Consider the following 25,089-nt stretch of genomic DNA (forward strand, 5'->3'; position numbering starts at 1 on the left):
TATCGTGTGTAGTGCAACAGATACAATTTAATTTGTTTTCCTAATACAGGTGGATGGTAAAAACCAATCCCCCAGGTAACTCACCCATGCAGCTGCAGCTTGAAGTGCAGCTGTTTGTGATGACTGGAGTGCCCAGGACAGGCAGGAACACTTGTCTTAAGCTGATCTTTTCTAGTGGCTCAGTTTACACAAACGCTGCATTTTCTGCCTTCCCAGGCTGCTTTGTTTCTGGTCTGTTCCTGGAAGGAGCAGACTGGGACATGGAGCAAGGCTGCCTTATCCAAAGCAAGCCCCGTGTGCCGGTGGTGGAGCTGCCCATCCTGAAGATAATCCCCACAGAAGCGCACAGGCTCCGACTGCAGGTACGGCTCCTCGGGGACACGGTGGCCACTCAGTTTATTACCTTCCTTCTGCTGTCACATGTCCTCAGCTGGCAGCCCCTGAACACTTCTTCCATTACCCATCATTAGAGTTTTGCTTTTTTAAAGGGGTTGGTGCATTTGTTGCCTCTTTTCAGGCACTTTGGGACAGGTATCTTGGGACACTCCTACTACTCTTTCAATGATTTCCCATCCCCAGTTAATGACATAAAGAACATAACACATTTTCTGGGTATTGGCTATTTAAGAACTCTTACAAAAAAGTGAATTTCTGAAGACAGTCATCTCTCCTCGAGGCCCTTCCCGTTCCCAGTTCCATGCAGCCCCTCAGGCACTACTCAGTGTCCCTGTCCCCTCCGTGCTCTTCCAGAACACGCTCCGGACCCCCGTGTACACAACGTCCATGCGGAGGAACGCGATGGGCTTCGGCCTCGTGTTTGAAGCTGATCTTTACACCACCAGGCACATTTCCCACTGGGTCCTTCAAGGTGTTTGTCTCACCTTGAACGCAGAGTGACAGCTGAAGTAGGCACTCCACTCTTCCCCCAGAACCCAAACCTTGAGAGGGGCAGGGAAAAGACCCTCAACCTTCAGATTCAGCAGCAGGGGTGGGACCGTGTTCACTTGGGCTTTAAATAATTTAAAGTCACCTGACTTTAAATAATTAGCTTGGTTGTATTATGGTCTAAATAAACACATTTGAAGAGGAAAGTGCTTTTTGTACCTTGTATTTCCTTGTGGAAAGGCTCCAAGCTAGTCTGTGGATGCAGAAGAGGGAGTAAGTTGGTCTCACACACACAAAGACTAAGGTTTGCCTGGATGGTTGTAAGAAATGTCTTTAATTGCCCAAAGCATCACTTCTGCGGCGCCTGGAAGTGGTGCCTCCCACCAGCCTCCAACAAGCAGATCACTCATACAACAGATCACCATAAAAATATGGTGACAACAACGAAAGTAACCAAACCCGCTGCTGGTTAATGCAACACACATAAAAACAGTAAACCTCAGAGGAACAAACTTGGTTTAGCCCCCTCTCCCTTTTCCAAGGACACAGCTTTCCCCTATCCCTCCCCACCACTTGGGAAACAAATTCCTACCACCGAGGCGCAACGCTGAGGCGGCTTTGGGGCTTTGGGACGGCGAGTGACAGAGGGCACAGAGGGGTGGGCAGGTCCCACCCTCCGGCCAGGATCAGCCCTGCTGGGAGGGTCATGCTGCGCGGGATTCCAGCGGCACCACAGTGGGGGAACGGCTCGGCCATCCTGCCACTGACAGGGGCCCGAGGCTCCCCAGGGAGACACACACCAACACAGCTGCAGGGAAAGCTTAGGAGGGGCAGACTACAGCTGGGGACAGGGCAGGCAGGGAGCCTTCGTCGGCTGTCACAGAGAATACGCGTTCCAAATTTTTAAAGGCACATCATAAGCTTAGCAGCATTTGGGAGCCAGTGTTTCTTGCTGGTCCTACTCAGAGGCTGCAGACAAGAGTGAAGCAGAGGTGAGCTGGAGGTGCTGATCAGAATGTAAGAAAAATGGTCAAACTTGTGCTCCTTTCCCCAAATTACATATCCTGCCAGCTCCCAGTATGCCTTTCTTTCCTAGGAAAAAAAATTATAGAAAAAAAAAGAATCAAGTAGTCTAACAGCTATTGGGTTTACCTGCTGCTTACTAGAAAGGAGTAGGGGAATCTGGGCAAGTGCAAGGCAAGTCCATTCCAATCCACAAGGATAGAAGTCAAGGATGCCAGGTTCTCCTGTATGAATTGGTTGCATCGTTTACAAGTAAATACTCACATTTTAGAGGGGCAGCTCAGGTTTCTAAGCTGGCAGCAGCCAGCACTGTCTGATGATGCCCAGAACAAGACTAAGGTCTTTAGGAAACAAAAATAATCCCTTTACAAAAAAGTGCAGGTTAGAGCATAAAGAACCATTTCCATATTGGATAGCCAGTTACATTTCCTCCCTAGAAAAGGAGCTCTGAGCTGTATGGAAGGTGCTACAAGTGCAGTGTACTGACTAGCATAAAACATGTCATGAAGCCATTTGATTAAAAAAAAAAAAACCAACCCCAAAACCAAACTAACCCCCCCGAACAACCCAGTGTTCATACTCTTTCTATAAGGGTCGTTAACCCTTTAAATGGTGCTTCCCCCACCCCTATTTTACTTAAAGCCACAAACCAAAGTATTTAGGATTAATCAAGTAGTGCTTGCTGGGACTCTGGGGATGTCCTTAGGTCATTAAAGTGACCGTACACGTGCACAGCTCTCAGCGCTGCTGCCACGGAGCCAAGTGGTGGGTATGGTGAGCTCACCTACCCAGTGACGGCAGCAGAACCTCTGACAGGTCACACGTTCACAGCCACACATGGGGCCGAGGTCTGAGTGCGGGTTGTTCTCTGCCATCGCTCACTAACGCAGCCCGTGCCTCCGTCCACACGTGCAGTTACACTAAAGGGAGCGGCGCTCGGAAGCAAGCGGTCAGGTCCCCCTGATTTGGCCACAGCATGGAGTGGTTATATACCTTGCCATATGAACACAGTCCTAGGAGGTTTCGTTAAGAGGAGCAAAATGTATTAATGATGTACCTGGAAGGAGTTTGGCATGCATGGGGCATCAAAAGAAACTTCACCGCAGGTGCTATTCACCCTACAGGATCACAGTGCATAACCAGCACAGAACAGCGTTTCCGTGGTGTACTCAGACAGTTCTGTCTGTCCCCGAGTGCTTTCTGACCACTTTGCTTCCATGGACCTGATCCACTGCCAGCGTTTCCACCTCGGGCTGGGCCTGGGCGGGCGTGACGTGGTGGATGCGATGGGCCACCCCGATGTGCGCCTTGTGCGGCTTCTCCCGGGCCGGGCTGTGCGACTCCCCGGGCGCGCGATCCGAGGCGATCGGCGGAATAACCAGCGGCCTCTCCTTGATCAGATGCACCTCTGCCGTCTCCCTGGCCAACAGGAACGGCGTGGGATCGGGCATGGCATCCACAGGCTCCCGCAGCACCAGCTTCCTGCTCTCCGACCCTATTCTGTAGGCCTCTTCGAACTCGGGGTTCAGCGGGGTCGACAGGCTCTTCTTCATCCTGCGCCGCGGAGTCTCGGGCAGTTTGTCTTTGGGAGGGGATGGTTTATAGCTGGACAACACGGGGCTGCCAGACGGGGTCCCCTCCGAAGTCCCGCTGGCGCTCATCAGCTTCTTCTTGGTGGCGTGCAGCTGAGAGGTCAGGAACGCGATCGTGCTCGCTCTCTGCTCCAGTTCACTGGACAACATGTTGAGCTTATGGCTTTTCATTTTTAACTCTTCCAAATACTTCTTTTCTCTTTCTTTAATAGTGTTTTCCAGCACCATTATCATCGCGTTCTTTTGTTCGAGTTCTTTCAACAATTCACTGTTTTCAGCCTCTTTGATTTTCAGCTGAGCTTCAAGATTTTTGCACTTGCTTTTGAGTTCATCACTTCGTGAACTACCACTTTCTACGAGAACAGGAAAAGCACAAGTGTTTCATGTTATCAACAGCCACTATGTAAAACAGTGCAGTAGGGTTCCTCCTGCCATCCCAAAGCCTTAAGGGGAATCCAAAAGACTAAGTTCAGCTAATGCCCGTCCCACACGATCCCTGATCCGGGTGGTTAATCTCAGGGAGTATTTTATTCCTGTGCTTCACCTGTTGTTAACATAATACATGTAAAATAACTATGATCTAGTGTGTGTATATGTGTGTGTATATAATAGATATATGTGTATATACAAAAAAATAAAAGCTTTGTGGTGTGGGGTAATTACAGCACCAGCTCAGCTAAGTTTTAAGAATAGTTTCACTCTTCTGCCCCTAAAATTTGTGTCTTGTGTTCCCATATAGCACGCAGGGAACTGACTGTCTAGTGGGGTCAGCAGTTCCATTCTCTGTTCCTGGCTCTTCCATGGTTTTCCTCTGTGACCTTGGTAAAGAACTTGTGATATTTACTTCATAAATAACACTAAGTCTGGAAAGTAGAAAACTATGCTTATTATGCCTTTAGAATTCATAAATTTCAACATCCCAGTGCAAAGTACCTCACTTACTTTTAACAGAAAAAATAAAGACAGTGAAAAAGATGAAGAAATTGAACATGAACATCACAAGAAAAATGTCATGTATTCCTTACCTGACCAGTCTGAACTCTTTACAGTCAGTTCATAGGTTAAATCTGAGGAGAAAAGTTGTTTATTTTGGTTAGAACATCACCATGAACTCCATACCTGGTCCCATACCCCATACAGTGCCCGGTGAGATTTACAGTGACAGACTCCAGTAAACACCGAACTCTCTCTTCCCACCACCCGAAACAAGATCCACTGCCAAGTAACAAATGTGTCAAACAGCCAAACTATCAGCTTTGCTGCTGAGGTTTCACTGAAGTAGGAAGCAGTTACTCCGTTTCTGGGCAAGGACTGGAGCAGGAACGGGTACCTGTGCAGTGCTGCTGCAGCCGGCGCAGCTCCGCGTGCAGCCCCTTCAGGGTGTTGGAATGTTCTCGCTGCAGGAACAGCAGGTTCTTCTGGGCACTCTGCAGCTGGTTCTCCAGGGTTGAGGTGGCCATCCTGACCCACAGTCACCCTGCCAGGGAACACACACGGAACTGTCACGGCGAGTTCCCTTGTCCATATGGAGATCCTCGCTCCGCCAGGATCGGCAGGAATGGCTCAGTTCTACTGCCAATGCACTGATGTGTGACCAGCAGATGCCACAAAAGGTTTTTCAGTTTCAGGACTATTTTGATTAGAAGTGCTCTAAGTTGACTGAAAGCCTAATTATACCCTAGGCCAGAGCAGCGCAGGGAACTCATTTGTTTGAACTTAACACATTTAAGGGATTAACCTCAGACAGTCTAAGTCATTAATCCTGTTACAAGTTAAAAGTGGAGTTCCAAGGAATGGGTTAGTATGTCCCTGCCTTATTAGGGGGTTCCCACTTACCTCCAGGGACACAGGGACTGGTAACATCCCTGACAAGAACACAGAAGAAAGCACTAAAATGCACCAGCACAGCCAGAAACGGGTAACTGCGCAATGCTGACAGGCACCCTTGAGGATCCCTGCGCTGCCAGAGTTCCCACTGCTCCTGATGAGGCAACAATGGTTACAGTAGGAAAGGCTAAATTCCATTATATGCACAGTCTTGAAAAACCATTCCAGTAATTAGGTTACAAAGATAAGTGAAGAGTCAGGACTGCTGTTGCCTGGACAACCACCTGCAATGGCACTGCAACCACGTCCACATGTTGTGCTCAAGATGGGCCTTAACAGGCTTGCCTTGACATGGCAAATGTTTTCCACTGGGCTCTTTCTGGTATGTAGTTTTATGACAAAAATCTTTTTCTACCAGTTTAAACTGTCAGAGCATAAGCTCAGAGAAAGTAACGTGCTTTTGTTATTCATAAACACAACACAGCCCTGCCTTTAACTCTGTGCTTTTATTCCCAAAAAAACCCAACTCTGTGCTCCTGCACCTTGGGAATGCACTAAAGCCCCTGGGGGTGTGGTGTGGAAATCACACACACACAGAGCCTTCCTGATTTCACCTGTGACCTGAACTGACATGTCTTCTACTGACTTCTCCCGACAGAAACAAATGTGTGATTGTAAAACAATAAAGGTGCAAAAGATGCTTAAGGAATCCACTTCTGTGCAAGAGCCAAACAGCTCTTGGTTACCTTGTAACAGAGATCAAAGTTCAGTGCCCAGGAATGCGGGTAGTGGTGCCAACTGTGCTTTGTTGAGGGAACAGATCCTTTCACCATCACCATTGTTAGCAAACAAGCAAAAATTATGGACCATTCTGAAAAGAGGTTTCTGGGGTGGCTAAACAAGAAATAAACCAAGCTGTGCATGCAGGATCTTTCTTATGGCTCTGAAATAGCTCACCCGAGCTGTGACTGCCTCCCCAGCCCGGGACACCCCCTCGCTGCCACACCGGTGTGCCCTCATGCCCTCAGTGCCAGGGAGCTGCTTGAAGGGGATGGATCCACAGTCTCAGCAGTTCCTGTGGGGCACCATCCATTCTGAGGATCGATGATGTTTCAGCTGTGGTACATTTTCCAAGTGACACCATCTTGCTTGCAAAGCTGACTTCAGACAGACAGGAGCTTTACTGAATCATCCCAATTCCTAAATGCCCATTATACTCTGACCCACTGGGTATGACAGCAGAACAAAGCCAGAGCTGCAGCTCTGACACAGAGGCTCAGAAGGGATTCTTAATCAAGAAACCTATATTCCAGGGAGGAGGGTTAGTGGGATTTACAGCTACTCCCAGTTCCTTAACAATTCTCAACCTGCTGATTCTTGGTATGTAATGTGAAGAACCACAAATCACATCCAACAGCTGCTCCCAGGGGGAGCTGAGATCTGACAGAAAACATGGTCTTGGGAGGGGTCACACTAAAGAAAAAATAAAAAATCTCTTCAGGTGCGTCTCCCAGTGGGGTTTCCAAGAGGGAATCCTACAGAGCAGTCCTGGGATTGCCCTGAGGTAATTTCACCTTGGGCTCTCTGAAACAAGAAGCTCAAAAAGCACAAGAGAAACAGCAAAATGCAGAAGTCACTGGTGCCCTTTACAGCCCAGAGGAGCAACCTTCACCTCCCACCATAGAAATCGTGGGACAGCTCCCAAAGCAGCCAGGCTCCAGTTGAAAAGAACCTAGGACTGCACACACCACATAAAGTCAGGTCTCTCTGGTTTTCTCCCCTTCACCCTTGTCTCCAAAGTGACTTTAAAAAAAAAAAAAGTTTGCTGTGTCGGTATAGGGAAGGAACAATGCAATGCAGAGCTTGGCAAAGTCCCCTGGGAATGCACGTGGCATTTGGGAAGGATGATAAAACACTGAAGGGGCACTGCAGCACTCAGTGGTGATGGGGACACACCCCTTTGGCTGCAGGACTGGCCAGAGACACCAACAGTGTCCAACCTGTCACAGCTCCACAGGCTTTATCCGGACAGTACACTGCATTCCACCCTTAAGACATCCCCAACTTCTCATTTTTCAGGACCACCACACCACCAAATCTTTCTAAATATATCTCTCAAAGACTGAGACTCAACTCCTCCAAACAATGGATTCACAATTTCTCTTGAATACAGCCAAGGAGGAACAAATGGAACGAGTCAAACAAAATTCCCTTGGGAAAATTAAATGTAACACTTAATCCTGACTGCACCTACCTAAGCCCTCATCTTCCAGTAAAGAGGAGAAGGAAACCTGAATTATCATTCCTGTAAGCTCACCTTAAAAATGTTGGTTTACAATTTCATGTTCCCTTCAAAAGGGAACAAAAATAAACAAATCTTAAATGGAAAAGGAAAAATATTAAATAAGAGCTTTCAAAACGCAACTTCTTCACATGCTCACCATAAACAGTCACTAACATTTGAAGAGCCACATCTTGCCTTGCAGGGGATGTGAAAGCTCCAGGCCTCTTCTGATCTCAAGTATTTGGAGAGAGTTCAAAATGTTTCAAGGCAACGAGCATCTGGCTGCGTATCAGGTGCCTCTGCACAAAATCAGAGCATCTCCATCCCCTGCTGCAAGATGGGAGGAGGGAGATGCTCCTCTCTGACCTCAGCCAGTCCAAGGGAAGCTGCTGGAACCAAGCCCAAACAACGCAGTTATTTAACTTTTCATTCCTGTCTGGAATCCACCAAACACAACACAATAACCTCCTTTTACAGGGATGGGGTGACCATCACCTGAGCAGCTGCTCCAGCTCTCCACCAACACATATCCAAATCTCCTTGGAACATGTATGGGAGGCAGGCATTTTCCTCTCAACTGCTACCTGGCCAGTGCCCCCTCCAAATGTGACAAAAAGCTGCCAAAATGCCATTTGTTTGCAAAACAAAATAAAATTTCAAGAGCTAAATAAGGACACAGGATTCCTCTTAGAAGAACCTTCAAAGTTTTAGCCAGTCCCCATCTTAAAGATTGCCACTGAACTGACCAAGCATTTCTAAGTAACACAGCTCTAATGCTGAAATGCCCAGCTGAGAGTCACTCTGTTCTTTGCTGAGATCAGCTCTCCATCTCCAGACATGTGCCCTCCCCAAAGTGTTTGCTCAGCTCCTTTCAAAGGACATAATAAAGGAGACCCTGCAGTCTCCACACCCAACTCAAGGGCTTGGCTACCTTTCTGCCTGGACATTTGCTTTAAGTCCCCCCCAAACTGATTCTATGACACCATTAGACCTCTACTGACATAATCCAGCAATAACACAGTTTAGTACCAGCCTGTTCACAGTTTGATTTCTGTTCAACCCTCATTCACCTGTGCACCAGGCTAAACCACTTCAACTACTCCAGTGTTGCTAAGCCAAGCTTTTCAGACAACATGCTTGGCCTACCCATCCACCTCTGGACATCCCTCCCCTTCTCCAGTGCTCCCTTACCAGTAATGAGCACCTCTTGCCTGAGCAACACCTCTACCCCTTTATCCCCCTCCTGCTCTGCCTTCTGCATCAAAATGTAACAGTGCTCACATGCCACTATTGACCCAATAACTTGTTCTCATGTTCTTTTTGTCTGTGTGTTTTAAGCCAACTAAAATTAGTAGTTCTTTCCTGGAGACAACGGAGGGGATGAAGGAACTGTGCCACTGTCCCCCAGAGGAAGGACATGATTTCTCTTTCTCAGCTCCTTTTTCATTTCTACTGCTTTTGATGCTGTTTTACTCAGTGGTTTCTCTGCCTGGCTTCCCCATCATTTTCTGATCAGAGATTCTGTAGACTCTTTACAATGAATCTGTGAATATCCTTGGAATTACTTTAGCAAGAGATGATTTTTTGTTACTCCTACAGCAGCTGGTGTGGCAGCAGGAAGAATAATGAGGTGGACGCCGTCCTGGTAGGAATGATTTAATTGTGGATGCTCCACATGAACCAGCTGGTACTTTGCTCAGAACTTGCTGACCACTCAGGGGCCTGGCTGTCCACCTGGAGTCAGGACTGATGAAATAGCTCCCATGGAGCTTTCTCTGTCCTTGAGACCTCCCACCCCCTGATCTGTCACAATGGAAGAGACTAAAAAGTGATCAGATGCTAAAACCACTACTGTGACAGAGACTTTTAGAGAACCAAACCAAATGTTCCTGCAGTGGCATTTCATACAGACACGATTCCTGTGACCCATCCCAGGGTATCCAGGGCTATGGCTGTACAGCAAATTGCACCCCAATCACAACAAGGCAGTCACAAAACTGCAGACACATCTGATGATCCTGTGGGCCCCTTACATCTCAGAATATTCTGTGATTCTGTTAGTCTTTCTAGTAAACCAGTTTCTTTTGTCAGAAGGAGAATGACAAGAAAATTGATATTCAGTTCTCCCAGACTAACACAGTATCAATGTTACACATAAAATCGAGCCCGATTCTATTTTTTTCCAAGTCATTAAGAAAGTTCTCCAGCTTCAGTTAAAGCTGAATCAGGACTTAAACTGGCAAGGTGGGCTGTGGGAGGTTTGGGTACAAGGATCTGCTAAGTATAACTCCAGAGTCATGCTTAGAAATCACACCATACTATGGAACAGTTAAGGGCTTTTTTTCAGATATCAAAATACTCACTTATGAACGCTGTGTGTCCTCTTTTTAGTTTATCTGCTATGATCAGGAATGTGACTTGCACCAGAAACTGAAGAAAACGTATTCATGTCATTTAAAAATTTGGAAATCTGGAAACTGGAAATGCCTGAGGAAGGTGCAAAAAGTAAAAATAAAAAATAAAATCTGAAAGCAGGTCAGGGGGTTGGGACAGGCAGGACTGCTTCCTGCTGCAGAGCCAGCTCCAGGCTCTCAGCTGAGCTCCTACTGCATGGAATTCCTGCACGCAGAAGTGATGGTTTTCAGTTTACCTGGAGTATTTGTGAAATGCATCAGAAGGCACTGAAGCCTTAGAGCAAGCTAAATCAATCTGTCCTGAGAGCTCCTTTACAGAGAGCAGCTGTTTTAACAGCAACTCTACAGAACTGCACAACTATTTCCAGGCAAGTGAAACAGGCCGAGGAGACGCTTCCCTCTAATGCATTTGGTGATGCTGTTTCATAAGCCATTGATTTTTATTATTTTAGAACAGCCACTATGATCAAACACACAAAAATTGGTCTCCACTTTGCTAAAGGTTTGGAGAGCTGCTGATGAAGGAAATCTGGTAGTGGTGATGACCTATGGCCAAGTCCTTTCTCAAGCAAGATTTTGTTTGTGTGTTAAACAGGATGCCAAGAGAAGGGATTCCAAAGAGAGGCGCTTTATACCCTCCCTTACATAACCCAGGTACCTCAGACTGAGACAATAAAGCTACACAGCTCAAATCAAGTTTTCCTGAGGATGGAAAGTAAACAGGCACACTTCTATTACTGCCATCATTCCCACGGTTTTTCCCCACACAGAGACTCTTCCCGAGCTCGGCACCTCTGCTCCACAGAAACGCGATCTGCTGTGCCTTTTGTGCCCTCCCTCCGGGCACCGGCTCGGATTACAGGGAGCTACTGTTCCCTGGCATATTTTCAGCCTTGCTGGAGGCAGCCACCATTCTCTTCAGGGAAAAGCCATGACATTTAGCAGTTTTCAGTCCAGCATTGTTTTTAAATAACACTGATGTTAAATCCCAGCTCTCAATCAAATAATTTAAACCAACAAGCAGCAATATATTTTTAATATTTTAAACACAAGGCAAAGGTTTTCTAGGAGTGAAGGGAGAACAAACATGTTCCCCAACAGCAGGAAAGAGACAGCAATACAAAGAAATGCCTTTTTATAACGATTATTTATAAACACCCAAACAAACAGCTTGCAGAAGTTCCCATACACTCTGAGGACACAGTTTTCAGCAATATTTTGCCATGCCTCTAAATTCTAGTAGTAAACAAACCTACTGCTCCCATTTATAGTATCGTGCTCTTTAACATCAGCAGGAGAAATGACCTGGTACATAACTGTAAACATTATTAGATTAAATTATTCACTGATCACATGGAGACAGACTAACATCCATTATCCATGGATGCTGGACATCCTGGTTTAGAGGAAGACATTTTTTACATCGCTTAAAAATGAGCACAGAGATGGATCAGGCCCAGACTCACTGAAGATCCTACAGCCAGACAGGGAAAAGAGGCCAGGTGTCCTCAAGCAGGTGAAGAAACGGGAGGTGAGGGACAGCAGGGAGTAACCAGGGACTAACATTCCAACCTGGCTCTACTCAATGCACTATTTGCCATCTTCATGTGCTTTTCAGATATACATTAGATTAGTGCACAAGAAGGGAGGGGAGGGTTTGTTTCAGCAGAGGAAACCAGAGCCCTGGTGATGCGATTTGTGCCCGAACAAAGGGCACCCTCCCACCTGAGCCCCACCCAGGCCCTGGACACCTCGGACCGCGTTCCCAGGGACCTGCAGGCTCTGCCAGACCCTCCCGGGAGTCCTGGCTGTGGTTCCCCAAGGCTGGCTCATTGCAGCACGTCCTTTTCAGGAACAGCAGCCTGGCAGCCCCACCAGGAGTTGTGTCTGTGCTGTTCAACCCCTCACAGCCACTCCGGGTTTCACCCTGAGCTGCCGCAACACCAGCGAGGCTGCAGGAGGACAAAGCACGGACCTTTCATTCACCTCTCTCTCTTCAACACCACAATCCTGACATTTTCCTTTCTTCAGCAGTGGCTTTCCTTTCTAAACCAGTAGTAAAAAAAAAACCTATTTTTTTCCATTTCCCCTAAAGTTATTCGACTGCTGGATTTTTGGTAAATTGCTGCTCAGCAAACACCACCACTTTTAGTTACTGATAGACACACGTACATCATCAATGTATACACAAAGTGTCACTTGTCAGCAAAATTCTTAAGGACCATAAAGCTTCAGAAAGATTATGTCTGTTCTCTACACAAAATAAACAGCAACTGCTACCTTTTTAAACTTCACTACAAAAAACGAGGTTAAACATGAACTCGAGTAAAAAGATGAGTTACATAATAGTATTCTGTGTTTACCCAACACATTGTGAATTCTGAGGATATAAAAGCAATCCTTCACAGCATTGCTACTTTAAACCACCATTTTTAAGCCACAGAACAGAAACGAGACACCTAAAATTCAAAATCTAACATAGCAGCAAAAGTAATCTTGCAAGCCAGTTTATGACAATGCATTCCTTCTATTATACTGTTTATAATGTTCAATAAATATTTTATTTTACTTCACACCAGGATCCACATTCTGGAATAACAGCACTGGGGAGTTTGTCTCCTGCCTACTGCAGTTAAAGAACCGACTAATGTGGTAGAACTGGATGAACAAATATGCTGCCCTTAACACCTACAGCCTCTTGATTTAGGGCACACTAAAGGACAGTGTGATTTTTGTAGCTCAAGTTACAAAATGCACTTTAAAAAATCGTTTAAAAGCCCTGAAAATACGCAGGCTACATCTGAAATGTGATGTGAAGGAAACAACTGTAAGGAATGAAATGATTGCTGTTCCAGAGTTTGCAACAACTCCTGGACTGAAAACTACACAGAGCATTTGGATTGGTCGTGAGACCTTCGTTTTCTCTATGGGGATGAGGGAGGAAACTTCACAGATATATTAAGCAGAAGTATGACAACAGGATGAAAACAAGTGTTTATGCATCAGTTCAGCCAATATTCTTTTTTTCTACTTAAGCAGCCAATACTTTTCTCTGTTATGACCTTCTGATATTTGTTGTTTCACTAACAAGGACTGCTCCAGCAGTACCCCAGTACAACCAAAAGCTTGAAATACTAACAATATTACAAGTCAGCCATTATCTCTTTATAAAGCACTTGCTTTAAACTGTCAAACCAAAAAGTGATGTGCAGTTTTGTTTGTCTCCCTGAGGTTCAATCATAATGAAGCACTACAGAATTACATTCACCAATGAGCAAGTTATATGGGAAAAGGCACTGCATTTACAGTCACATCCATTCGTCTTTTTATTCTTTAATTAAGTATAATTTATATTGCAAAAGCATCAATAAAGCTTTTTAAGCTTAAGCATCTTACCATCTAACAAGTACCCTGGATGCTTCCTATTGCACCTGCAATGCAGATCAAGATGGACAATTCGCGCTGCCTCAGCCTGTGTTCGTATTTACCTTCACTGTCTCGGCTTTTCCCAATTTAACAAGGCAAACTCAGGCGCATTCCCTGCTGCCCAGGGCGGGAAGGGGCCCCTCCTTCCTCCCCGCTGTCCCACCCCATGTCCTGCGTAGGGAAACTGCGTCTGGAAGCATCTCCGTGCCTGAGGACGCCCTGCACTTCTCCGCTGCCATATCCACAAGCCACAGGCGTTCTCCTCGGAAGGAAAAAACCTCCTCCTCTCAAACCAAGGTTATTCCCTACCCGCTCCAAAACGCACACAACCCACCCGTCCGGCCCTCTGCAAGCCCCGTGCTACTAACGCAGGCGACACTGCTGACACTTTTTGAAGCGAAAAGGTGCGACGCAAGAGGAGCCTGCGAAGGATGCTGAGGATGCGGTGTCACACCCGCCCCGGCGGGCGCGGCGGGGGCAGCGGCCCCACCGAACCTGAGCTGGGCTGGGAGGGCAAAGCTAGAAATAGAGACACATCCTTGCCCCCGAGCGGGCACAGACGGACGGACAGGGGCTGCAGCGAGGGGCAGGGCAGCCCCCGCATCCTCGGTGCTCCAGGGAGCGGCACGGAGCCCTCGCTGCTCTCGGGAGGCGCTCTGGTCCAGCGCCAGCACCAGGCGCACCGGCCGGGGCCGCACCCGCCGCGCTGTTCGCTGACCCGCAACGGCCCCCGAGCCCGGGGAGGGGTCTCACCCGCTCGGGGGGCTCTCGGACCGCGGCCCCGGACGATGCGAGGCGGCTGAGGGGGGATGCGATCGCTGCCCCCGCCGGCACATTCCCCCGCCCCGGGGCGCGGCTCCTCCGGCCGGCGCAGGACCCGGGCCCGCGGCAGCCCCGCCTAACGCGACACTCCGGGAGGGTCCCCGGTGGGTGGGTGGGTGCGTGTGAGGGGGGAAAAGCCTCAGCCCCCTCCCGGCGCGGCGGTGCCGCTCCCCCGCCCCACGCCCCACGCCCAGCCCCGGGGTCGCGATGGCGGCGCCGCCGCCCCCTCAGCCGGCCCGGGGCAGAGGGCACAGCTCGCCGCAGCCCCTCGGCCGCCCCTCGGCCGCCTCACCTGCTCAGCCCGAGCCGGGTCCGCCTCTGCCGCCGCCCGAAGCACCGCGGGCGCCCCGCGGGGCCGGCACTGACCGGCGGCACCGGCACCGGGGGCGGCGGCGCAGGCGCAGGTGCGGCTGCGGCACCGGGCCCGTCGCTGTGGCAACGGGGGGCGCGGCGCGGCCCCGCCCGCCCGCGCGGGAGCGCGCACGGGGGCGGGGCGTGCCGGGAGCGCGCGCGCGGGAGGATCGAAAATAAAGCTTGCAGGTTGAGATAAGAGCGGTTTAGTAATTGAAAGAGAAGTAACGGTAAATTATAATAATCGTGATAATAAAAAGGGAAAGGAACAAACGAAAAAAACCAATACAACTGCTCACCACTCGCTGAATGAAGCCAGACCCCCTTCCAACCCCCCCCACTTCCTTCCTGAAAACAGGTCTGCCCCTTCCAGGTAACTCCCCCAGTTTATGTTTTTGGCATGACATTCCATGGCGTGGAATAATATCCCTTTGGCCGGTTCGGGTCACCTGTCCCGGCTATGCTCCCTCCCAGTTTGTTCCTCCTCACTGGCAGAGCATGAGAAACAAATAAGAAAAAAGTTCTTGACTTACAATAAACACAACTTAGCAAGAACCAAAACATCAATGTGTTATCAACACCGTTCTCATTCTGAATCCAAAACACAGCACCAAGCCAACTGTTGAGAAGAAATGAACTCTGAAAGCCGCACAGAGGGGCACCAGGTGTGTCTGTGTGCTGGGGGCAGCGTGTGTGAGGAATGTGTGTGCACTGTCAGACACACACGGACACTCCCACACAACTAATGAGCACAAAAAGGTTTGGCAGTCGAGGTCTGCCCATGAGCAGGACATGGCCCCCGTGAGTGGCACACAGGAACAGCCAAATAAGATTTATCTCACATCCAGATATGTGCACACAGTGTCTTCTCTATATTTGCAATGGAAATAAGATACTTTACAAAGGACTTCAAAATGAAGAAACAGAAACTTGATTTTTTTGAAGCAGCCAACAGAAAAGGGCAATTAAAGTTTCCAGAAGTTACAGATAATTTGCTCAGTCAAAAGAAGTACTGTACACAGAGGGCTATTTCACATCTTCACCAAAATCAAATTCAGTGTCAAGCTGCAAGCTGGTGGCATTATGTGCCCTCAAGGTGATTCTGTGGTGTGTGAGGATGGATCTACATGCACTTAGCAACTCCTAAAGACTGGGAAAAGGAAGTGCAACATAGCCTGTAGAGAAACATTTTTAGGAGAGCTCATTAGTTCTTAGTCAAAGCTGAACCCAAAGACAGCCTGTTTTAAATGGGCATTTAGAAGTGGAAAGCCTGGTACAGAGGGAGATTGAGCTCCACCAGCAGTGATGGAGGAAGGCCCTGCAGTGGGAGGAGGAGGAGGCTGCCGTGTCCCACTAGCGTGGGGTGGGGGTGAGCAACGTCCCCAGCAGCTGCACAGAGCCAGGCTGAGCTCAAATGCAATGTCAGGCAGACACAGACCCAGAGAACAAGCCCTCTCCTGTTCGTGGCTTTCCTTTCATTTTATCTCATATGCATCCAGCTTTTTATATAAAATGTGCACTCTTAATTTAGGATCCCGTTAGGTGACGGACTAGTCTGAGAAGATGATTCAGTTAGAACCTGTGCCAAAAGAGAAATGCATTTGCCATCTGAATCATCCTGGCAGGAAAGACGGATGTTAATTCAATATGGATCCCTAATAACTGAACACAGATGAAGGAAAACCCCCAGCTGTGTTGTTGCAAAGGAAGTGCTTTTAAAGGCCTTAAGATGTGACATCCACAGAACAGAAATACATACCTGTCTTCTGTGTAAGGAAAGCCTGTTGGAAGCCAAGGGATAAAAATACATTCATTCAGAAACAAAACTGAAATAGTCCCTGAGCATTTATTCCATGCCCTCCTGGTTTCTCTGAAGTTTTCCGTCCTGAGACATTTCAGCCTGCGAATGTCACCCCGATTTGTCATCCTTTGAAGGGCTGCTCTGCCCCTCTCCAGGTGAGCAGCTCTGAGCTGCCCCAGTTTCTCCACGTTCAAAACTGGGAACGTGAGCGTGGTAATCATGTCTCATTAGTATCTGCAAAGTTCTTTAAAAACCCTGAAGAGAAGGATGCAGTGTAACACAGTTAATTATAGCTCAGGGACTGCTCTTTGCAGAGTTGGGCTGGAAAAGCTCTGGCCCTGATCACAACTCCTGAACTTTGATGGACTGGGAATTTGAATTTCTGGCCATCTCCAAAGTGCAAACACAGGGCTCTCAGATATGAGCATGTTACAGTAAAATATTTATGCTTCCCCAAAATCAGAGATCCCAAACAGCCCTGATATAACATGCAGTGGTCCATAAGGCCCTGTGTTGCTCGTAGGTTGTGCCTCTGGTGTAATTCTGTGCTTCCTGCAGTTACAGCTTTCTGTGGGAACTGTGGCATCTTTTCAAAGACTGGTTCTAAGCAACCAGCACAGGGTTGGACAGAACATCCATGGTGAAACTGGATAAACCCCAGATTTCTTGACTCCCATGGTGTGACAGGATTGGGTGGAAAATCCAGCAAGCAGACTCCAGATCTGAGGACCTCTGAGTCCTGGACCTCTGTTCAAAGACCTCTGTCCCTTTGTGGCTTATTCCTTAGCCACACGGTCGAGCTTTGCGGAGCAGGGAACTCTGCACGGGTGGATTTGCCTGAATTTGATGGGATGCAATCATCTGTGGGGATTGCCAGGACCTTGTTGCTAAGTGGAGGGCAGCAGGTTGGCCAATCTGCCTCAGGACCAGCCGAGGAACTGCCCTGATCCCACAGCACATCACCCCGCGTGCCCTTCGTGGGCTGGCCTGGCTGCACCGGAGTTGTCCCACATTGTTTGCACGCAGGATCTCCCAAGTGGCTGCAAAGCCTGGACAGTGAAACACCCACGGGGGAAGGAGGGCTCCCAGCAGCACTACCAACAGCAGCAGGACCTGCCTGCCACTGCCAGCTCTGGGCTCTTCTTTCCTTGCTGTCGGGAGAGAGAGAGAGACACCAGGTAAGAGGGTGAATGGAGACTGGTGTGTGCTTGGTGGAGGGGCCGTGTGTCCTTTAGAAGGCCCATGCTAATTCTTTAGGGGGAGATGAGTGCAGGACAATATCAGGGAGAGTTTAGGGCAAGGCTGGTCCTGTCCTGTGTCTGCCTCAGATGATCTGCCTCCCTACCCCGTGCTTTCCGTGGTCTTGGGTTTGCTCTCCAGGCTCTACTGGGAGCAGAGACAGAGGTTTTCCAGGACACTGGAGGCAGTGCATCTTCCTGCTCTTGCTGGCTCTTGGTTTTCCAGGTGCCTCTCTCCTTCTTTTTCTTTTGCTTGCCTTTGTTTTTAAAGAGCCCAGATTACAGAGGCAGGGGAGAGCAGCAGGCTGCAGAGCTGGAAGCAGGAAGGTTTAATCACCTCTCCTGTGTCTCTGCACATGGAGGTTGTTTCTCTTTGCTGTGCATCTCTAATATCAACAAGCACAGCTGGCCTGGTTTTGATTCCGGTAACGAAGATCTAAATCCAGGCACCCCCACCCTATAAAGCCAAAGGAGTTACTATTAATTAGATCAGCGTGGCTGAGATGGGAATCCAGGATTAGCTTTCCATTCACCCCATCAGGAAGGAGAGCACGCTGGAGAGGCTGTGCCTCCTTGCAAGCAGGCAGCACACAGGTTGTCAGACAAGTTCCCAGCTCACAGTGTGCAAGGCAGGGCAGGGAAAGTTATTGTTCAGAGTCTTTCCCAGAGCTTGGTGGGGAACAACAGCCAGGATGAAACTCAACCAAAATATTAAAATCCGAAGAGTGATGTGAGCCCTCTCCACTTCAAAAGGGAAGATTTTAAAAATCAGAACCAGATGTATGTGAATACAGAGAGAGACCTCTCTACTGATCCTTTCTTCATTGCTCTGCTGTCAGCCATCCCACTGGAGAAGCATCAGTTAAAATCCTCACGGGCTGATCCTGCTCAGTGGCACCATCCAAGCCAGTTCTTCCCGCAGGGCTGTTCTTGAGCGCTGCCTTTGGTCCCTTTGCTGCACTTTACCCACAGCCTCTAAGATAATTAGCAGTCATCAGATGAGAATTAATTTTTAACAAACTTCTCCCTGCGTGGGAGAGGGAGTGGAAAGCTCAGTGAATGGCAGGAAAAGTCTGTGCAGGGAGTGTCAACAGGTCCTTTTATCGGCCTCCGAAAAACAGCAACATTACCGAGGATTTATTTACAGAAGCTGGGAGGAATAAGGCAGATGCTGTCAGCTCCTTAAGGCAGAGACTGGTTTTAGTTATTGTTCTTCCGCTGTTTGCACAACACTTTGGCCAGGGGGGTTCGTGGTACCAGAGGAAACCTCCTGCTGCAGAACAAGCAACATCAGATGACAAGTGCTGAAACGGAGGCTCAGACATCTATTGAGGAGGAAAAAGCAGGTCAGGATCCAGGAGGTGCCTAATCCAACCTGATGTCTGGGGCTGGAGGAGCAGAAGGTGGGAACAGGCTTCCATGAGCTGCACTCCTATCTCCGTGCATGGACTTCAGAGGTACACAGATCCTTCTGGAAACTGCTGCAGCCTCACTTCCCACTAATGAAGCGGTGCTGAGCAGAGTGTGGCCAGCTGTGTCCCAGATGTGGCACACTGGCCTGCACTGCCACAGGGTCATGATTTTACAGCAGGATGCTCAGGAGCATCAGCACTTGTGTGTAGTACCAAGAGAGCATCATCTGCAAAAAGCTCTGCCAGGCCTTGCTCTGAAGGACGTGCAGGCAGCTCCCTCAGCAGCCAGAAGGGTTTTGCATCCCTGAGATCATATATTGCCCAGAAAGCTAATTTAGTGCAAGCTGCCCTTATCTCATCCATTAAATGTGCAAGTGCATTGACCTACTCCCCGATCGTAAAACATTGCTACAATTGCTGGCTGGGAGAAGGCGTCAGCCCCTTACTCAGCTCCCTTATCTCCACTTTACCAACCAGACTCTTAGTAAATCCATTATTTTTCAGCATTAATTCATGAGATGGCCATTAGCCAGAATTCTGTGACTGTACAAACAAGGACAAAAGCGGTTCCCACCTTTCAATTATATCATGGGCCTTTCCCAGAAAGCTGGGGAGTCAGGGTTCTCATTCCAATCAAAAAGGGTGTGATTAAGGCCCAGAACAGCTTTCAAAAAGCTCTTCAACTTGGCAACTAAACTTGGACAATTAGTCCACAAAGCAAAAAGGACAAGTTGTGAATAGCCTAGAAATAAGAGGAGAAGAACAAACGTTTTTTTTTTCTAGGGCAAAAGATGACCCATGACACCTGCAATTTGTTTTTTTTTTTTTATGGCTTTTACAAAAAAACCCTCTAAAACTACTCTTAAGTATTAAGTAATCACTGACAGATGTATACATGCATGCTCAGGCTCTGCCTACTGTATTCCATCAAAGATCATCAGTAAAAAGCCAGTGACCTCTGTGTTCAGGGAGCAAACTACACATCCAGAACCTTGTGGGCGTTGTCGGCCCCGCTGGATGCGCTGTGGCCATTATCGTGCATTAGCGCTCGTCACATACATTTACACACGAGCCCTGATTGCTGCCTTTCAGGTCAGTGATAAAGCAGCTCTGGAGAAGCAGATCTGCAGTGGGAGATGTGCCCGTGGGCCAAAGAATCATTAAATTATCAGCATCAAGAAACCTACTGCAATGTGACTTGACAGTTGTACAGTCCAGTTGAACAGCACTAGGCTGAGGCTGTGTTTACTCTGGATTTTTCAAACCTGGCTTGCACTGAATTATTTTTTCTCCTGTCAATAATTTTCAGTCATTGCCACCACACGGGTTCATTTCCGTGGCAGACAGAGGAAAAGTCACCACAGTTGTCCATAGCTGAGTCAGTGCCATCATCTCATCCAGCTGGTGCCCATCTCCCCCCGCACAACAGGTGGGCACTCAAAATCCTGCTGTACCCAAGTCAAGCATGTAAGAAAGTACTTGGCTAAATGACATCATGGAGTCCAGAAAATCCTGCACCAGCTGCACTCCGTCCTTTATAATCCCACTCCATGCTCAGGTGAGTTCACCTTGCACAGCCCTGTCCTCCCACAGGCCTCCATCGCCTCCTCATCATAAGGGATCCCCATGGGAAGAGCTTTAAACCTGGTTGGACAAAGAGCAGGAGAAATCAGAGAATCATTAAGGTTGGAAAAGACCTAAATACAGGATTCCTTTTGCTGATGGGAGATTCAAGGCATGGAAATGTTAAATAACCTGCCAGAGCACACTGGGAAGCTGAGCTACACTGCCCGAGGGCCTTGGTGAGATGATCTCTATTCCTGTGGAACAGAACATACTGTTGGCTCGGGAAGTACAGATGCCTGTAATCTGGCTTCTAAAAAGGGCTTTTAATGACCAGGAAACAGCACAAACATCTGAGCTTGCCTTATAAACCTAAACCACGTACTGCCTGTGAGCATAGCGTTCCACCTCCCTACAACTCAGCTGCTCCACGGTCTCTAGGTGGGGGAAAATGAAGGGAATTTATTTTATCTTCCCTGATGGTGGCTGGTAATGACCTGTGAATTAGTGTCATGTGTGGCTTTTTTTTTTTTATTTTATTTTTTTGCAGCCTGTAAAACAATTAGGCCTGGTCCCCAGTTAGAGTTTTGCTCCTCGTGTCTGGGAGGCTTTCTGTGCTTGCTGCCGGGGAGCTCTGGGTATCTGGGAGTTGTAAAGATGTCTGTGGTTTTATTGCTAGATTTTTACAAACCTCAGGTTTGTGTTTTTATTATGATTGCTGCTGTGAGGACGTTTTAAAAAATATTGTGTTTCTCTTTGAGATTACGTTTCGCTTTGTTGATCTTTCTCTTGACATTTCACAGAGTTGGGGGATTCTGGCAAAACATGCAGAGTAAGCAAAGGAGATCTCCTTCACCCCAGATCCTATCTTTGCCAAACTGGGGAGGCACAGGATGTTTTCATTGATTAAATTAACATAGGCTTGGGCTGGTGGGAAGCAGTGCCTGAACAGAGCAGGGCATGCTGTGATGTTAACAGCTCAAGACAGTGTCATTTCCCCTCTCCTATCAGAGCTGCTGAATCTTTTCCCAACCTTCTTTTCTGCTCAGCCAAACCTTATATAAATACTCCGTTCTTGGGGCAATAGACAAGTTGCACAGCTGTTTAACTGTCACTGTTTGAGACCTATTCTCAGACTGGCAGGGATTGTGTTTCACATTGATTAAGCAAACGATACTTGAAGAGGAAATCTCTCCCTTTCCCTCTCTTAGCTGAGGCTAATGGAGAAGTTGAGATGGAGAGATGTGCTGGCATTTGGCTGCTGTAGAGCTGTATCAATTCTCTGTTCCTCACTAGTCAGGGGAACTCTAAAATCTCATCATCTTGCCTTAAAGATACAGAATTGGTTTCCAGCAGCTTGTTGAAAAGACCAAAAAAGGCACATCGGAACCTACAGACATGAAAGTTCTGGTCAGTCTCAGCTCATACCTTTTCAATATGTTCACTTTCAAAGGACCCCAAAGAACTTGGCAACTATCAAGGAGGTGGTGATAGAGCTATAAATTAAATGGCAGTGCCCTGGAAAGAGCCAGTTTCAGTATTTGGAAAGAAGAATGTTAAAGTCCATTTGCTGTATGAGCTGTTATAAACACTCAGACCTTCTGATCGATAGGATGAGGATGGGAACAGCTTAGGACAGAATAATTTTTGATGTTGGGAGTTATCCTGTATTATTTATTATCAGAGATGGTACATTCCAGGCACTGATAATGATAGTACTGTAGTCACCAAGTCTCAGCCTTAAATAAAGTATTCATGGGTACCATTAAAATGCTGTTGCTCACGTCCTCAACAGATTTTGCGGGGATGAACTCTGAGATAACAGTGGGATGAGAGGCTGCTTGACAAATTGTCTGGAGCCTTTGGGGGATTCAGGGTGCTGGCTTTCCTTCTGTTCTTTGACCTTTAGCAAGGCAGTTCCCTTCTCTCTGCCCACCTCCTGCCTGGCCAGGACTGCCTCAGGCTGTACAAGTCTGCAGCGCCTGGAACAGCAGGATAGGGATGTTGGTAGAGGCTTCTTGGCAGCAGAGGGATGCCAGCAGCAGATAATCAACTGGAGCCATCGGGTTTGCATAAACACAGAGCTGCTCCATCAGAGACAGTCTGTGCCCTGAACAGACTCGCTGTGAGCTCCTGCTGACAGCAGATCTGTCCCTGGGGCAGGTTCTGCCCTGGGCCTCTGCAGATGCCCGGGGCACGAACAGTGCCAGGCTCCGGGGAACGCTTCTGAATAAAACCAGAGAAGATATAAAACCTTGTATTTTGTTTTGTGTTTTTCCATACAGGGTAGGGTGGTTTGGCATCTGTCAGGCAAACAGATTAAGAACAGATGGGGAAAGATGTGAAACCCCGTTGATCTCTGAGGGATTATTTCAGAAACACAGGGAACAAATGCAGGCTGGATTCTGAACCCTGCTCTTACGTCCTTTCTGCAGGCACTGCTCCAAATGTGCTTCGTGCTGGTGAAGAGTTCCTCTGCCTCTGTGCCTTGGGCACCTCCAGTCTGCCCCGTTCCAGTCTCCAGCTCAGGCTTTAGCACTTGGGGGTTCTCCTCTCCCTGAGAGAGAAGGGCTGCGTCCTGCTCTGCACCCGCAGAGACCGTGACGCCTTCCTTCGTCCACGCTGGAGGTTCCCGGCTCGTAGCTCCATTTCCCGGCTGGTTTACGGTGCCTCTTTAAACCCGGCTCAGGTCCCGGACAGCCCAGAGCCCGTCCCAGCTCCCGGCCTGGCCCCTCCTGCAGTTCCGCCCGCGGCCAGCAGAGGGCACGCGCGCCCCGCGCAAAGCGCGCGCCCCGCGCCGGGATGCGGGAAAGGAGGGAAGGATTCGGGATCGGCCACGCGCGGGCACCGGGACGGCGAGGGATGGGTCCGTCCCGAGCGGTTCTCTAGCCCCAGGGCTCTGTGGTGCCTTTTTTTTTTCTCAGCCGTTCATGATAAGTTTGAGGTGTGCGGGTCCCCAGGACTTGTCCCTTGTCCCCTCTGGAGACTGTGACCCCTCGGATGGGGTGTCGCCAGGCTTGGCTCTGGATCCCGTGGCTCCGTGGGTGGCAGGAGGGCTGCGGGCTGACTTGGCATCGTGGGTGATGGCAGCAGCACAGGTCTGTGTTGGATTTGATCCTAAACGCAAAACCTTGGCAAACACTGAAATCAAGGAGCTCAAACCGAGCTCTCTGTTGGGAGGCCGTGCAAGGAAACGAGCTTCGATCAGGATCGGAGACCTAACTGCACACATGGCACATTTGAGATTCAGACTCTGCCCAAGAGAGCCTGTGGAAGCCAAGCTGGGACTGATCCCTGACCTTGGCAGCCTGTTTGGCTGTTCTGATGGCCTGGGGGAACAGTAAAGCTTCTCCAGTATTTGGCTGTGCGGCCCTGGGGGGCTGAGCCTCGCAGAACAAGCCATGGTTGGAGACCACAGCCCCAGTGGTCCTTATACAAACGTTGTGAGCAGTTCTGTGGCAGTGGATCAGCCCTTGGGTCCCAGTAGAGCTTTTAGCTCTCTTCAAGGGGGCCACATGTGGCCCATGACCCTATGACAGTCTTTATACTGCGAGGCTTGGAAGCAGAATAGCAAAATAAAGCCCTCATCCTGCTACTGGCTTTCCCCACCTCATCCATGTTTTCATTCTGGTGATTTATGGGAAGAGAACCAACAAAGGGAGGAAGAGTAAAAGTTAAACCTCTGTGGAGAGTCCAAGAAGTGTGCAGTGACCTCTGAAAACACTACACCCACTGCACTGTGTAAAATCATCACAGTTACATCTAATCAGTGAGCACTTATCTCTCTCAATCCCCTTCTTTAGAGACCTGGGACCCATACAGAGAAAATGGAGTAAGAATGTTTTAAAGCTACATACACCATGTCTGTGCACAAGAAATGAATAAATCCATACCTGGGGTCCTGAATGATGCAGTGGGAGATGCCCGTAGTGCCTGGCTGAGTCTGGGTTTTGGTCAACTGTGCTACTCCTTCCCTTCTGACTGTTCTCTGTATTGGAGGGAAATATAGATTTTCTTCCTGGTCCACAAAGGAAATCTTGGTCTTCAGCAATTCATCGAGCACCACACCTGGAGCTGCAAAGGCAACACAGAGGAGCGTGATGAGAAACACAAGTAACTCTTGGAGAAAGTGCTCCTGCCTTTCACCACAAACGGGCCTCAGTACAGCTCTCCTGAGGAATCACGAAAAACATGGAACCTTGCAGGCAGGGAAGCAGCTCTTTGTGAGCTGTGTGGTGCTGGAGCTGAGCCCGTGGACTCTGCACCTCACCTGGGGCTCCCATGTCCACCCCAGCTCTTGCCAACACTGCAGGAATAACCACAGCTCAGAGCCACCAGGCTCCTTCACCTCCCACTGATCCCTGGCTGCCTGTAACTGGGACCAGCTGCAGGAGAGCACCCAGGAGGTCCCATCCAGCTCCACGATAAAAACTGTCCCCGTCCCAGAACCA

The 25,089-nt window shown here is 48.6% G+C and overlaps 2 protein-coding genes across 4 annotated transcripts in view; one reads left to right on the top strand and one right to left on the bottom strand.

Annotated features, from left to right (window-relative positions):
- Window positions 1-897, top strand: part of DNAH10 (dynein axonemal heavy chain 10) — a 49,297-nt gene extending 48,400 nt beyond the window's left edge. The window contains exons 77-78 of the mRNA XM_050318772.1: window positions 217-362; window positions 751-897. Coding sequence (XP_050174729.1) covers window positions 217-362; window positions 751-897 — 293 coding nt within the window. The remainder of the gene's footprint in view (window positions 1-216; window positions 363-750) is intronic.
- A 303-nt stretch (window positions 898-1,200) lies between these two features.
- Window positions 1,201-14,710, bottom strand: CCDC92 (coiled-coil domain containing 92). 3 transcript variants are annotated; one of them, XM_050318225.1, is made up of 4 exons: window positions 14,566-14,710; window positions 4,831-4,977; window positions 4,526-4,567; window positions 1,201-3,853 (listed from the first exon to the last, which is right to left on the bottom strand). In XM_050318225.1, the coding sequence occupies exons 2-4, from the start codon at window positions 4,958-4,960 to the stop codon at window positions 3,078-3,080; spliced, it is 948 nt and encodes a 315-aa protein (XP_050174182.1). In that variant the 5' UTR covers window positions 4,961-4,977; window positions 14,566-14,710; the 3' UTR covers window positions 1,201-3,077. The 3 variants fall into 3 exon arrangements, with proteins under 3 accessions (XP_050174182.1, XP_050174181.1, XP_050174183.1); XM_050318224.1 differs by lacking the exon at window positions 14,566-14,710 and adding an exon at window positions 13,514-13,850; XM_050318226.1 differs by lacking the exon at window positions 14,566-14,710 and adding an exon at window positions 13,422-13,508.
- Window positions 14,711-25,089: the final 10,379 nt, after the last annotated feature.

This window comes from Myiozetetes cayanensis, unplaced genomic scaffold, assembly GCF_022539395.1.
Source record: "Myiozetetes cayanensis isolate MyiCay16 unplaced genomic scaffold, myiCay2020 scf21, whole genome shotgun sequence".
Taxonomy (NCBI): Eukaryota; Metazoa; Chordata; class Aves; order Passeriformes; family Tyrannidae; genus Myiozetetes; species Myiozetetes cayanensis.

What these genes read in the sequence shown, in the direction of transcription:
- CCDC92 (XM_050318225.1), bottom strand. Translation starts at nt 4,960, where the DNA reads ATGGCCACCTCAACCCTGGAGAACCAGCTGCAGAGTGCCCAGAAGAAC. An exon ending in GCTGCAGCAGCACTGCACAG is followed by an intron (nt 4,568 to 4,830) that starts GTACCCGTTCCT and finishes TTTTCTCCTCAG; the next exon opens with ATTTAACCTATGAACTGACT. An exon ending in AAAGAGTTCAGACTGGTCAG is followed by an intron (nt 3,854 to 4,525) that starts GTAAGGAATACA and finishes CTGTTCTCGTAG; the next exon opens with AAAGTGGTAGTTCACGAAGT.